Source organism: Phocoena sinus, chromosome X (assembly GCF_008692025.1).
Source record: "Phocoena sinus isolate mPhoSin1 chromosome X, mPhoSin1.pri, whole genome shotgun sequence".
Classification (NCBI taxonomy): domain Eukaryota; kingdom Metazoa; phylum Chordata; class Mammalia; order Artiodactyla; family Phocoenidae; genus Phocoena; species Phocoena sinus.
Window position 1 is genome coordinate 1,986,061 of NC_045784.1, and position 14,489 is coordinate 2,000,549.

A 14,489-nucleotide genomic window follows, 5' to 3' on the forward strand; every position below is an offset into this window, starting at 1 on the left:
CCCTTTTTGAAAAGAGAACCCTCCCAGCCATCCAGAAGCCCAGACGTCTATGCAGATCTGAGACTGGCTGGGACCCGGGACCCTTGGCTGCAGTGCCACAGTGCTTGCACCTGGACACACCTCTCTTCCAGCAACAAAATATAAAGACTGTAAGGGACTAAAAATAACTGCGTGCGCGCACCGTTGGGGCAAATCCTGGACGAAAGATACAAAGAGACCAAAAACCCACCTGTGACCTCTGAAGAGCCGGGAGCAAAAACAGGGCACTGCGCACGCCCCCTGCACTCACACCACCAGAGGGGTGGGCAGACTCCCTAAGCCTCCCCTCCGGCCGGCCCCTGGACCCACCCCTACCCTCGCCCCGTAGAAGGAGCTAGCTGCCCCCCCCTCGGGGAGCGGGGCAAGGGCACCTGTTACTTGTTCTCGCTCCCCCCATGCTGCAGCAGGGACCCCAGTAAAGCCTTGCCTGAATTTCTTGTCTGGCCTCTGATCAATTTCTATCGATTAAGGAGGCCAGGAACCCCGGTCGGCAACAGATCTTCAATGAGAGCTGGAGACGTCTGGTGGAGGGGCTGTGGCTGCCCCACCACCAGCTGCCAAGAGCTGACAAAGACATTCCACCACCGTTAGGAAGGAAAATCCGTCCAACCGGCATCCCAGAGCAGACCGTAAAAAAGTAATGGCCACAGGCCATGTCCATGGCAATTTCGACCCAACAGTTGTAAAACAAACTAACTAACTAAAAAAGAAAAAACACACTGGACCAACGTTTTGTCAAAGTACAAGTGTGCAGAGACTGGGAATAAGGGCTGGAAAAAAGAAAATATGAGTCCAGAAAGACAGAGCACCGTAAGCACGCTGTAAACCGCGCAGATGAAGACAGAAGGCTGGTGTGCGCCGTGGTGAGCGACGGAAATGAAGGGGTAGAAAAGAGGATCAACTTTTAAGTTCACAGACATGATGGGAAAGAGAGCCGCAGCTTTCTTCTAACCCCTCCCTAGTATTCGGTCCCTTGTGAAATCAGCAACACAGAGCTTGGAGTTCATGTGAGGAAAAAAAAAAGCGGGATTCAGAGCAGTCACCTATGGGCTTCCCACAAAAGACCCAAGCCTGAAATGTGGTTTCATTTCTGGATGGTTCTGCTCAATATGCCAAATAGGTTTCCCACCATGACCACAGTAAAGGCTTGAAAAGCACGAATTAGGGGATCTCTGCTAAAGCCCCAATTCTTTAAGGTGACATTCTGAAAGTGGCATAAATTCCCCCAAATAGGTCACGGGGGCTCCTTCCCTTAGGAAGGGAAAGGCAACAGATTCCCAAGAAAAAGCCAAGGATCTAAACATCCGGCCAGGGACTTCCCTGGTGGCGCAGTGGTTAAGCATCCGCCCGCCAATGCAGGGGACACGGGTGCGAGCCCTGGTCGGGGAAGATCCCACATGCCGCGGAGCCACTAAGCCCGTGCACCACGACTACTGAGCCTGTGCTCTAGAGCCCGCGAGCCACAACTACTGAGCCCACGAGCCACAACTACTGAAGCCCGTGCTCCGCAACAAGAGAAGCCACCGCAATGAGAAGCCCGTGCGCAGCAACGAAGACCCAACGCAGCCAAAAATAAATAATAAATTTTTTTTTAATAAAAGGGTATCAGTTTAAGAAAATAAACAAGCATCTGGCCACCAGGAAATGGAGAGTTCTCGGGTATTAGAATGTACCCTGCACAAGGCCAATCCTCCCCCTTTGCCTTTTAGGCACTGGGTGGTGCTTCTCCACCTTGACAACAATAAGCACAGTGGATAAGAACTGCCCAAATTCCGACTTCCGTGGGCCAAATTAACCTTTGTTCTTTCCCACTTACTGGAAGGACGTCACTTTAAAAACTCTGCCTTTTGTGGATTTTTTTTTTTTTTTTCCGCTTTCTCTAAGGCACTGGTTTTAAACAGCCTGCACACAAATTCTGATTCATGAGAAAGAAGCATTGTTCAGCCGGTGGCTTTCCGAGACATCGCCCTCCCCGGGGGACTATAAAAGCTGAATGTGCAGTGGGCTCCGAGCCAGACCTTTCTAACCAGATACCAAAGCCAGTCTATTCTCCAGGATGTTCTTGAAAACTGGAAACATTTCGGGTGAAATTCGAGACCCAGCCCCAAAGGCGGGTGCCAGGGGCCAAGGGCAGTGGGGACAGGGGAGCGGTGGGAGGCAGTCACTCACTGTTCAACGGGTATAGAGTTCGGTTACGTGAGAGCAATACATCCTAGGGAGCTGCTGTACTTGACGGTGCCTACGTAACAGGGAAAACCAGTTACCTGTTCCTTTGACCTTTGTGCTCTGTCGCCTGTGCTCAGTGAGGCTGGCTCTGCACCTTTTGTAAAAGAGTGTTGCCTGTGGCCTGAAATATACATGATGGCACACGCTCCGGGCTCTGAGCTTTACCAGTAAAACACTTTTCAGTTCATATAGAGATAAAAGGTTGCAGAACAGAGAATAACATGTGTCTTGTTGGAGGTGTACGTGAACATGGTGACCTGACCTACATGGACAGATGCAAAAGCAAAGGATTCCAGCACCAAGAAGGTGCCACAACCCCAGCCCGCCCTCCCCTTGCCTTTAAAAATGCTTTGCTGAAACCCTTCAGGGAGTATGGGATTTTCTGAGCACAGGCCACCGGTGTCCTGGCAAGCCCTGCAATAAACCTTTCTCTGCCGCAAACCCTGACGTTCCGGTTTGTTTCGCCTCACTGCACGTTGGGCACACGAACTTGCGTCCAGTAACATCTATACTTGACGATACTGTACTTTGCACTTAAAATTTTATTGAGGGTAGATCTCCTGGGATGCACTTTTTAACCACCATTTAAAAATAAAAGTTTATCTGTGCTCGTAGCTTCACAGGTCTACAAAAGAGTCTCTCGCCTGCATTTCTGGAAGGTAATTTGCCTGTTAATAACTCTGACTTTCAAAAGGGTTCAAGTAGATCATGGTTTTCTGCCTTAAGACAAAGCAAAGCATCCAACTGTCAATGCTCTTTATCAATCCACTGACTGGAGGTCTTCAGCATTTGACAGTTGGCCCGGCATCCAATGTTTTCCTCCAAATATAGAGAATCTGGTTCTTCGTTTCTTCAATGACGGTCCTAATATTTTTATTATTGAAATGTCATGTGGTGCATTGGAATGAGCAGGGGTCGGGTGGAGTCTGAATCTCAGCTCCATGATTTATTAACTAGGAGACTCTGGGTGAATAACTTAGTTTTTCTTGGCCTCGATTTTGTTACCTTTGAAGGAGGGGGCGGATATATCCTATTTTTTTTTTTTTTTTTTTTTTTTTTTTTTTTTTTATGCGTTACGCGGGCCTCTCACTGCTGTGGCCTCTCCCGTTGCGGAGGACAGGCTCCGACGCGCAGGCTCAGCGGCCATGGCTCACGGGCCCAGCCGCTCCGCGGCATGTGGGATCCTCCCAGACCGGGGCACGAACCCGTGTCCCCTGCATCGGCAGGCGGACTCTCAACCACTGCGCCACCAGGGAAGCCCTATCCTATTTTTAAATGTTAAATGGTAGCCGCGCCCAGGAGTGGGATTGCTGGATCATTTGGTAATTCTACTTTTAATTTCTGAGGAACCTCACCTCCATGTTGTTCTCCATAGTGGCTGCACCAGTTTACATTCCCAGCCACAGTGCAGGAGGGTTCTCTCTTCTCCACACCCTCTCCAGCATTTGTTGTTTGTTATCTTTTTGATAATAGCCATTCTGACAGGTGTGAGGTCGTATCTCACTGTGGTTCTGATTTGCATTTTGAAGAGGTATCTGCGCCCCCAGATTCACAGCATCACTATTCACGACAGTCGAGACACGGAAACAACCTCAGTGTCTGTCAACAGAGGAATGAATAAATGAGATGTGGCACACAGACACACACGACGGAATATTACTTGGCCATAAAAGAGGAAATCCTGCCATTCTTGACAACATAGATGTACCGAGAGGGCATTATGCTAAGTGAAATAGGCCAGACAGAGAAAGACAAATAGGGTATGATATCACTTATCTGCAGAATCTAAGAAAGTCACATTCATAGAAACAGAGTTAAAAGGTGGTTGCTGGGGCTGCGGGGTGGACGGGTAATAGGAGAGATGTTGATCAGAGTATAAAGTTGCAACTAGTAGGTAAATAAGTCCTGGAGATTTAATGCAGAGCGCAGTGATTATAGACAATAATATTGTATAACAAACGTCACCCTTACTAAGAGACTAGTGCTTAATAATCCCCACCACATACACACACACAAAAGTGATAATTAGGTAACCTGACAGAGATGACAGCTATCGCTACAAGGGCAATCATACCGCAATATATAAATGTATCAACCAACACGTGGCACACCTATCAGAATGTTACATGCCAACTATATTACAGTAATAATTTTTTTAAAAAACCTGTAAAGCAGGTATCTTACTGTCCTGTATGGAGGGGAGCTCCAAAAACAGAAGAAAAATTTTTTTTCTGCAGGCAATACCTGAGGCAGCCTCGGACTGAGACCACACCTGTTCTTCCTTAACTTCTTGAGACAAGGTTGTTGGATTCTTTAACAAGAACGCAAAATGAGATTGGCTTCTAGACTTCCACGAACAGAGTATGGTTACGGAAAAAAAAGGAGAAAGAAAAGAAAAGAAGCCAATGAGGGCAACCAAAATGGCAGAGGAGACAGACGAACTTAGCTGCTTCGCAACACAGACCCCGTGGACCATCTCCATCAGTCCCTCAAAAACCCTTTCTCATTTTCTCCCGAAATATGCACGGATGTGTGCGTGCACGTACACACACACGTACACGCACGTACACACACACACACACTCTCTCTCTCTCTCTCCCAAACCAGAATGTCACCCCCTAAGCACCTACTCTATAGAAATTCTAGATCGTCACTCCCAGAAGGTTTGCACCCAGACCCTAAGTTGCCATGCCTGTCTGTGGAGACGTTCCCAAAGGAATTCCATGAGCAGAGGTGGACAAGGGTGGCCACCAAGTAATAAACAGGCTCGTACGGGACCCTCGTTTTGGTGTGATGCTTGCTACCTGGCTGTACCAGTGTGACATGAATGCTATAAATCACACACAGGTTGACTTACACTGAGGAAGGGTGGATCTTTCAGCAAAATGCAAAGGTAACGTGGAAAGCTGGGTGCCAAGCTACGTGAGGCATGAGAAGGAAATTTTAAAATATTTTAGTTTTTGATGACAATGATGGAGGCACATTTTGAACAAACTGCAAAGGCGACCGGCAAAGACACCCTCGGGTACTAGATGAGAGGCTGGCAAAGCATGGCCAAATCCAGCCCCCCAGCCTCTTTTCATAAATAAAACTTTATTGGAACACAGCCACGCCCCTTCATTTACATACAGTCTAGGGCCGCTTTTGCACACAGCTTGTCCTGCAATGCCAAAAATATTAACCATCTGGCCCTCTGCAGAAGAAAATACAATAATACTGTATCATATGTTTGAAACTTGTTTTAAGGGAGAATTTGAAAGTTCTCAGCACAAGAAAAACATTTTATAACTATGTAAGGGGACGGATGTTAAATAGATATACTGGGGTGTTTTTCTGCTACATATACGTATATAGAATCATTATGCTGTAAACCTGAAACAAACATAATTTTTTGGTCAATTATATCTCAGTAAAATATAAAAAATTAAAAAGAAAAAGAAAGACTCCCGACACCTAGGCTAGATGAAAGCAGAAAAGCTACAGCTTCCCCTGTGACCAAAGAACCAGACCGGAGACAGACTTTATCTTAAAAGATACAAAGTTTTATTAAACAAACCTGGAATCAATAGTATTATTCCATAAATTAGACAGCAGTAAAATTTTCCTAGGGTATATATACAAATCACAGTGATTTTCATTGTGCAAGGAACTGACAGGGTTTTTTAATCCACACGAGAAGCTGGGATGACCCGGCGGGGCTCCCAGTGTGACTCACTGGGGACGTGCCACACTGGCCCAGGAGCTTCATCCCGCAAGAAAGAAGGAAGCTCTGACCTCCCTGCAGAGCTGGAAAAGCATCTCAGGGGACCAGGAAAGACGGCCTGCGAGCAGAAAGGCTTCACATCCCAGTTGCAAAAACAAACATGTAATGACTTGTACTTAAATAACAAAAGTCCACCATGGAAGATCAACAGAACATCTTAAGACACAATAATTTAGAGGAAACCGTTACAGAGTATTTCCTTTTGATTAGGAAGCACTGCTCCTTGGATGCAACCCCACAGGGTCTGCAAAAACAAGCTTGATACGAAAACATTATGCTTGGTGAAAGCATCCCCCCCCATTCCACCTCCAACAAGACAGACAGACAGACAGACACACACACACACAACTACTCAAACATATTAAGACAACTGTGCATGTGTTCTTCTCTTTGTTTCTCGTAACTCAACAACATCCAGGGAAGTGGAACTAATTAGTCAGAAACAGGGACAGAGGGTACATACAGTTCGTAGGATGTGCCCGACAGGTGTAAAATACACGCCAGGGAGACGGACCCCTGGAAAAAGAATAATGCAGGCATGTCACTTCAAATCTTAATTGGGAGCCATCAAGGGCTTCTGTGGTGGTGCAAATTTCACGATGCAAAATCAAAGGGCTGGAAAAAAAAAAATCCAGTCTTTCCTGCACCTGCAGCTAACGTGAGGATTGTGATGTTCTGGTGGGATCTGCTGCAGCCTGCAGGGTTCACCTGGGTGGGCGGCCCTCGGTGCCTACAGGGCGGTGCGTCGGGGTCTCGCGTGAACAGGATGGAGCTGTATTTCACAGTTAAAGTGGTTCCACACTGAGAGGCAACTTAGGTAGTACGTAGAAAGGGCAAATGTGCGTCACCTCACTCAACTGCTCAGCGCTACTGGTGACGCTGTGGCTGGCGGCAGGCGAGTCCCGACATAACAGACGGACAGAAGGAAACAAAACACTGCACGAGACATTTATAAACAGCTGGTGGTGCAGCTGCCCCAGGAGCACAACAGGAGGTGGTGTTTGAAAGCATCGTGATGGTGTGACATGGACACCTGTTACCTAGTGACTGGAGTTTCTTTTGCGTGTTTTGACATGTGGAGAGCATAAATCACGATTTTTCCATTGCTGGCAAACGATACATTTCTGCTGAGGGGGATTCCAGCTTCCGTGACCATGAGCGTTATGCCATATGACCAGCTGTGACTTCATCTCCTTCTCAGCTTTACAGATGCCTATCAAAGCAGGCTGGCAACAATCCCCTTAGGAAAACAAGACCCGCCTCGATCCACCTCTTGCAATACATGTGTTTCCTAAAGACTTTTTAAATAGCACTGTCATTTACCAACTTGTCAAAATTGCAGAAAACAAAAATAAATCTGTCCTTTCCCGGCTCTCAATGCTGTGCTGATGGATGTGAATTTTCTCCAAAACTTTGCACCCTGATTATTTTTGATCCGATATGTGAACACGGCAGAAGGCCTCCAGGGAGTGAACAATTTTTGGGTCATACGTAGGGAGCGTGCCATGTGCTTAAGACTCACTTAGATCACACCCATCTTTGCATTACGTCAGACCATTTAATTTATGCCCTGGTCACCGGCAGGTAACGCTTCGTATAATTAAATGGGCCTGAGGGTCTGGAAGGTGAGACAAACACCATGTGGTACTCTTGGAATTCCTCTTCACTTTCAATGTTTTGCGTGGCTGATGGTCAATGACAACGTTTTTAAAGAACCAAGTCATCAATGCATTTGAACTTTCGTCTTCCCTGCGTATTTGTTCAAAATTAAGGCAGTGTGTTTGCATGCATTCTTGTACAATTTTCATCTCATAAATTAAATCCTGGACAGGAAGAGCAAACCCAAAAAAACACGCATAGGGATCGTGTGTATGCACAATTTTGCATTGTGTTCAAGAAAGGTGTTTCATTTATTTTGTATTTTTTTAAGCATAAGGCTCCTAACAATTTTTTTTTTTTTTTTTTTTTGCGGTACGCGGGCCTCTCACTGCTGTGGCCTCTCCCGCTGCAGAGCACAGGCTCCGGACGCGCAGGCTCAGCGGCCATGGCTCACGGGCCCAGCCGCTCCGCGGCACGTGGGATCCTCCTGGACCGGGGCACGAACCCGCGTCCCCTGCATCGGCAGGCAGACTCTCAACCACTGCGCCACCAGGGAAGCCCTAATTGTTTATTTTTATAGTCAGAAGACACAAGACATGTTTTTCCTTGTGGGTCTACATCTCCGTGTAGGTTTGCTTTGCTCATTTAACCTTCTGACATTCAACGATGAAACAGTGCAGAGATTACATAGTAAAATTTTAGCCCCTGTTGGCCCATGGCTTCACCCAAAGAGCACGGTGCCTGAAAGGTACAGACTGAAAATACAGTTCTGTGGGAACATTTATCCAAGCGCACCCTTGGAAAATAAATTTTTATTGAGCTACTCATTGGAGCGGGTTTCTTTTACTAAATTTTGGACTCACTCTCACCTATGGAGTTGGTTTTTGAAGACGAGGTAATTTATGAGAAGGGGGTGATTTAGTGTCTTCAATTTAAAGCTCTTATAGGTATAAGTTGCCTTCATGTCTCCTTCAAATACACACAGCCCTCGTCTTTGGATTCGTGAGTGGAAACTGGCCAAATGTGAGAGGTGACTGCATCTCCTTTGACATTTTTTGCTACGGTAAAAAAAAAAATGTATGATTTTTTGCAAATGGCAGCTCTCCACATCCCCAGATGTGCCGGCAGAAGACATAGAGGTAGGCAAGGGCTATAGGAAGAAAAGCCTTCCTGGCCCAGCCCAGGAAAAACAGTGTTGATGGCAAAGAACCTGCCCGGTAACCCAAGAACACATGAGCTGCAGAGGCCTGGGAGGGGGCTGAGGGCTCAGGGGGCACCCAACACTTGACACCAACACACCTGTGGGGCATACTCTGCCCCATGCCGGCTGCCCAAGGAGCTGGACCTTTCTTGGCAGGAAAAGGGAGGATGCAGGAGAGGAGATCTCGGAGATCTATCGGGTGCATCCCTGCCGCCACTGAAGGCTCTAGAACCTACTTCTTAAATGCACAGACCTCCACGGAGAAGGCCGTGGTTGGGCCCTACGATCGGATACATAACAGGTTTGAGCAATGCTGTGTTTTCAGCTGACTCACAGCCAACAGAATATGGGCGGCGCCTTTAGATTTTCAGAGCAAAGTTTGGAATCAGAAAGCAGAAGCAGAGAGTAGAGGAGGAAATGCATGAGGGACCAGACAGACACCAAGGACCTCCGCCCAGGCACTGCTTCTGGGAAGACCCATATTTAAACAGCAACACACACATGGCGACCCACTCAACACTTGGCTTTCATGATCAGTGCTAAGGGGAAGGCACAGCAGAGCACTCCTCAGGGGACCCTCACCATCACGTCCAAAGAGAAACGAATCTCACCCAACGGTTATTCTGCACAAGCCAACCAGGTCTATGACACCAGATGGACTGAACATTGACAAGAAGTAAAACTAAGCAGAAACGAGGGAGGTTCAAACACTTCCATCGTACCCGTTTTGTTTCTTACTTTTCCTAAAACCAAAGGGAAAAGAAAACATTTGCATAAGTTCATTGAGCCAATACAGAAAGCTACGAGTTTGCTCTGGGAGATGCAGTTTGGTCCACGGATTTAACCTGGAATATTAATAGACAGCCATCCCCCTACAGAGTATGAGATTTTTTAATGCAATAGAGAAAATTCCTTGAATAACATTCATGGTCAATGGCTAGCCTTGCACTAAAGTCCAAACCCACATCTCCTTCCCTGTCGTCCTGGATTCATGACCCAAGGCTACCAGACACAAAGCATGGAAGATATTGGATACAGACCATCGTATGATACTTTCTTCACATATAACCATACAATGCATATAAGATGATAAAAAATGCACATATCATACTTTTAAAATTTGTCCCCAAGAGAATAGATTCTTGAAAAAAAAATCTGCAACAGAAAACACCACAGGCTCTGGAAAGTAGGAACATTTACTTCACTGCACAATTTCCCTGCTCCAGGCACACCGTCCTTTTTATACACACACAGACACACGCACAGGCACACACACGCAATTTGTGGTTGTATCTGAACAAGTTCAGGTCAAACTTATAAAGTCTATGAGAAAAAAACCCCCAGGATATCCCAGTAGGAACACAAGCCTAAAAAGAAGATAAAATCTACAACCAAACCATTTTTCAAAATGTCCTACTATGCGGTCGATTTCCAGTTGCTTAAATAATTCTAGGTCCACAAATGTCAATGGCTCTGCAATCTCTTTATATACATCCGGGTGTATATAAATGTGGAAAAGTCCTTATCCCATTAAGAAGATGCTTCTTCAGGTCTGCCTGGGGGCAGCCATCTGTCCCAGGCAGGCTCAAATCACCCTGTTTCTGGCATGAAATTAGACAAAGGATTTTGTTAGTTTTTAAACACCTGGGTAACGTTTGACATCCTAAGAGCAACAACAACGATAATAGCACGAAAGAAACCCAACTTTCCTTTGGAATTCTTACTGCAAAGACCCACAAGCCTGAATTCTAAGGAGAGAAGATGCCCAATAAGAGACATGGAACAATATCTGACAGGTGGGTTTTTAATGTTCTATGGTGTTGACATGCACAGAACTAGCCTCTCCTCACCCACGATGAGAAGGGAGATTCATCACTCAAGCAAAAACAGATCCTAGGGCTTCCCTGGTGGCGCAGCGGTTGAGAGTCCGCCTGCCGATGCAGGAGACGCGGGTTCGTGCCCCGGTCCGGGAAGATCCCATGTGCCGCGGAGCGGCTGGGCCCGTGAGCCATGGCCGCTGAGCCTGCGCTCCGCAGTGGGAGAGGCCACACCAGTGAGAGGCCCGCGTACCGCAAAACAAAACAAAACAAAACAAAAACAGATCCTAGTTTCAATGTGCTTTGCTGTAGGATTATACAACCAGAAAAAACATTTTATGATGAAGAGGACTACAAGGCACAGAGAGCTGAGAGGTCCCCTGCCAGCTGTCTTAACATCCATCTCCACCTGCTGAAAAGCAGGAGTCCACACACAGATGCACGAGTCAGTCACACAGCTCCAGAACAGAGCTCCGGAATCCTGTAACGAAGCTGAACTCGGGTCTCACCTGTGGGATGAGATTTCGCTTCATGAAAGAATATCTTTTCGCATAGCATCATCACATCTAATCGCTCAGCGGAAAATACCAGCCGGTAAAATGACTGAGAGACATTCAAATACGAATGTGTCTGGCTTTTAGAAGAGCAAAATGCAAGCTGGTTGCACGAACAGGAAGCAATGAGATCACGAAATGGTCTCCTGACTTCCAGAGGGTCACCAAGAATGTCATCAAATACTGCCCCTGCCATTGGCCAAAGTACATTAAAAATAATTCCACTATAAATCTGGGGGAAAAAAATGATACAAATGAACTTATTTACAAAACGGAAACAGACTCACAGACACAGAAAACAAACTTATGGTTACCGAAGGGGAAAGACGGGGAGGGAATTATTAGGAGTTCGGGATGAACAGATTCACATTACTAGGTATAAAATAGATAAACAACAAGGACCTACTGTACAGCACAGGAAACTCTACTCGGTATGTTGCAAAGACCTACAATGGAAAACAATCTGAAAAAAATATACATATATACAACGGAATCACTTTGCTACACCTGAAACTAACACAATATTGCAAATCAACTATACTTCAATTGAAAATTAAGAAAATAAAGACCAACCCCTAGATACCAGGGAGAAAAATAAAAGGCAATTAAACTAACTCAATAACTAACTAAATAAACTAGACCTTCAAAGTCAGAGAGGCATAGACCTTCAAAGGTTCGTGGAAATAAGAGAAAGTCATTTCTTTTCAATCTCAAATTAACTTTAGCAAATTTCCTATGAGGTGTTCTCAGCTGATTCTTTTCTAACAAAAAGAGACCCAAGAGCCCTTCTGAAAATACTTGGGAAGTACTGTGGTCTGGACCTCGGGGATTCCAGGAAGCAGCCACAAGAGCTATGCTTCTCAAATGTGTAGGCGCACCGGTCTCCTAGGAGCCGTATGTACTGGTACAGACCCTGCCCCGGCAGGTCGGTCCGGGGAGTGAGATCCTGGTGGTGAGGCTGGTGCTCTGGCCGAGCGGCCCACACACACCGGCTGTTTCTTCTGCTGCCCTGGAAAGGACTAGGGCTGGTTCTGCTCCATCGCTCGTGCCCGAAGTGGGGAGAGAAGCCCCACTCGGTCTGTGCAAGACCTCCTGCACATGAGGTTCTGTCAACCTTGCTGATTTTTTTTTCTTTTTTTTTTCGGTACGTGGGCCTCTCACTGTTGTGGCCTCTCCCGTTGCGGAGCACAGGCTCCGGACGCGCAGGCGCGGCGGCCATGGCTCACGGGCGCAGCCGCTCCGCGGCATGTGGGATCTTCCCGGACCGGGGCACGAACCCGCGTCCCCTGCATCGGCAGGCGGACTCTCAACCACTGCGCCACCAGGGAAGCCCCCTGGCTGATTTTTAACTACTAAAAATAAACATACTCCTTGTCGGTTACCCATTTTAAATACAGCAGTGTTCGTATCAATCCCGAACTCCCAATGTATCCCTCCCCCCTCTCCCTGACCCTGCCCCCCCGTAACCATAAGTTCGTTCTGAGTCTATGAGTCTGTTTCTGTTTTGTAAATAAGTTCAACCAGCGAGGACCTTCTGTAGAGCACAGGGAACTGGGTACAGTATTATGTAACAACCTAAATGGGAAAAGAATTTGAAAAAGAATAGATACATGTATATGTTAGAAAGAAAGAAAGAAAGAAACAGAATTCAACTGATAAAATTAATGAATGAAATGAGATGCCTTGATATTCAAAAAAAAAAAAAAAAAAAAAAAAAAGATATACCTTCCAGGTGGGGAGCCCATGCTCAGAAATTCTTGAAGACTTCCAGATCTTTCTGTGACACCGGAGGGGCCATGTTCCAGTCGTTCTCGGGATAAGCTTCGAAGTTGGAGGTGTCGCCCTCGCTGCACACTTTGGGCACGATGGGAGGCTGGGGGATCAACAAGACCCAACACCGTGTTACAGAGGAACAGCGCGTGCCAGGATGTTATTACGCTCAGCGCACATTATTGCACTTTGCACAGACTGTGTTTTTTTACAAATGGAAGCTTTGCAGCAACCCTACCCTGAGCAAGTCTATTGGGATCCTTTTTCCAACCACACTGGCTCACTTCGGGTCTGTGTCACATTTTGACAATTCTCACAGTTCAAACTTTTCCACTACGATTATATTTGTTATGTTGATCTGTGACCAGTGATCTTTGATGTTACTACTGAAATTGTGTTTGTTTTATTTTCTTTTGTACTTTGGAATTAAGGTACGGACACTTTTTTTAGACATAGTGTGACTGTATGGTTAATAGATTACACGATAGTATATATTGTACATAACTTAATTTTTCTTCTTTTTAATTTTTGGCCACGCCTTGGTTTGCGGGAATCTTAGCTCCCGGACCAGGGATCGAACCCTCACCCTTGGTAGTGAAAGCACACAGTCCTAACCACTGGACCACCAGGGAATTCCCTATACATAACTTTTATACGCGCTGCGAAACCAAAAAATTAGCGTGACTCGCTTTATTGTGGTACTCTGGAACCAAGCTTACAGTATCTCCGAGGTCTATCCATACATCCCTCTATGTCTACAGCTTTATGTGAAAATGTAAAAAGAACTGGAAAACAACAGAGCTGCTTTTCTTTGTTTATGAACAGGAAAAGCTTGGAATTAAAGATATTGCAAGTGAGGTGTCAACTATCAGATTGATGAATGCTTACACAGTTTGAAGAATTTAGGGAAGAAGGAAGGTACCCAGCACTTGCTTCTTAAATTCTAGAACTGAGGACCACCTGGACTGCTCGTTAAATTCAGATTCCCAGGTCGGGGACATTCTGATGTAGCTGGTCCTGTGGCCACACTTTGGAAAATTCCAGAAAGATGGAAAGAGCTCCAGACTTGGGTTTTATTATCTCAGAGGCCAACCCACAATCCTGCATTGATAAAAATGAAGGCATTGGGATTGAGAAGAGGGTCAGCAAACTTTTCCCATAAAGGGCCAGTTAGTAAAACATCTTGTTTTTCAGGCCATACAACTTCTGTTGCGACTACTCAGTGCTGCCATTGCAGTGGGAAAGCAGCCATTGACAATCTGTAAACAAATGGATGTGGCTATGTGCCAATAAAACTTTATTTATAAAAAACAAGCAAGGGGCCAGATTTGGCCCACAGGTTGTACTTTGCTGATTCCTGCATACATCCAACTCCAAGATTCTGTAACACACACAGACACCAACTAGTTTTCTCTAATCCTATGAAACTGTTATGCTTTGTCCAGAGCCTTTAACACACGTGGTGAGCACCACCCCTCTCTCCCTTCCTCTGCAGGATGGGTCCTAACCTGGATGTTTCA

The 14,489-nt window shown here is 46.1% G+C and overlaps 1 protein-coding gene across 4 annotated transcripts in view; it reads right to left on the reverse strand.

The window, feature by feature from the left end:
• Positions 1-6,394: 6,394 nt before the first annotated feature.
• PRKX (protein kinase X-linked) overlaps positions 6,395-14,489 on the reverse strand; it is an 86,687-nt gene continuing 78,592 nt past the window's right edge. For 2 of the 4 annotated variants that reach the window (XM_032621037.1, XM_032621033.1), the window contains exons 8-9: positions 12,925-13,072; positions 6,395-10,429 (exon numbers count right to left, since the gene is read on the reverse strand). In XM_032621037.1, the coding sequence (XP_032476928.1) occupies positions 12,947-13,072 (126 nt within the window). In that variant the 3' untranslated portion in view covers positions 6,395-10,429; positions 12,925-12,946. Of the gene's footprint in view, positions 11,155-12,755; positions 12,775-12,924; positions 13,073-14,489 lie in introns of those variants that run through there. The other 2 variants (XM_032621034.1, XM_032621035.1) reach the window with 2 other exon arrangements.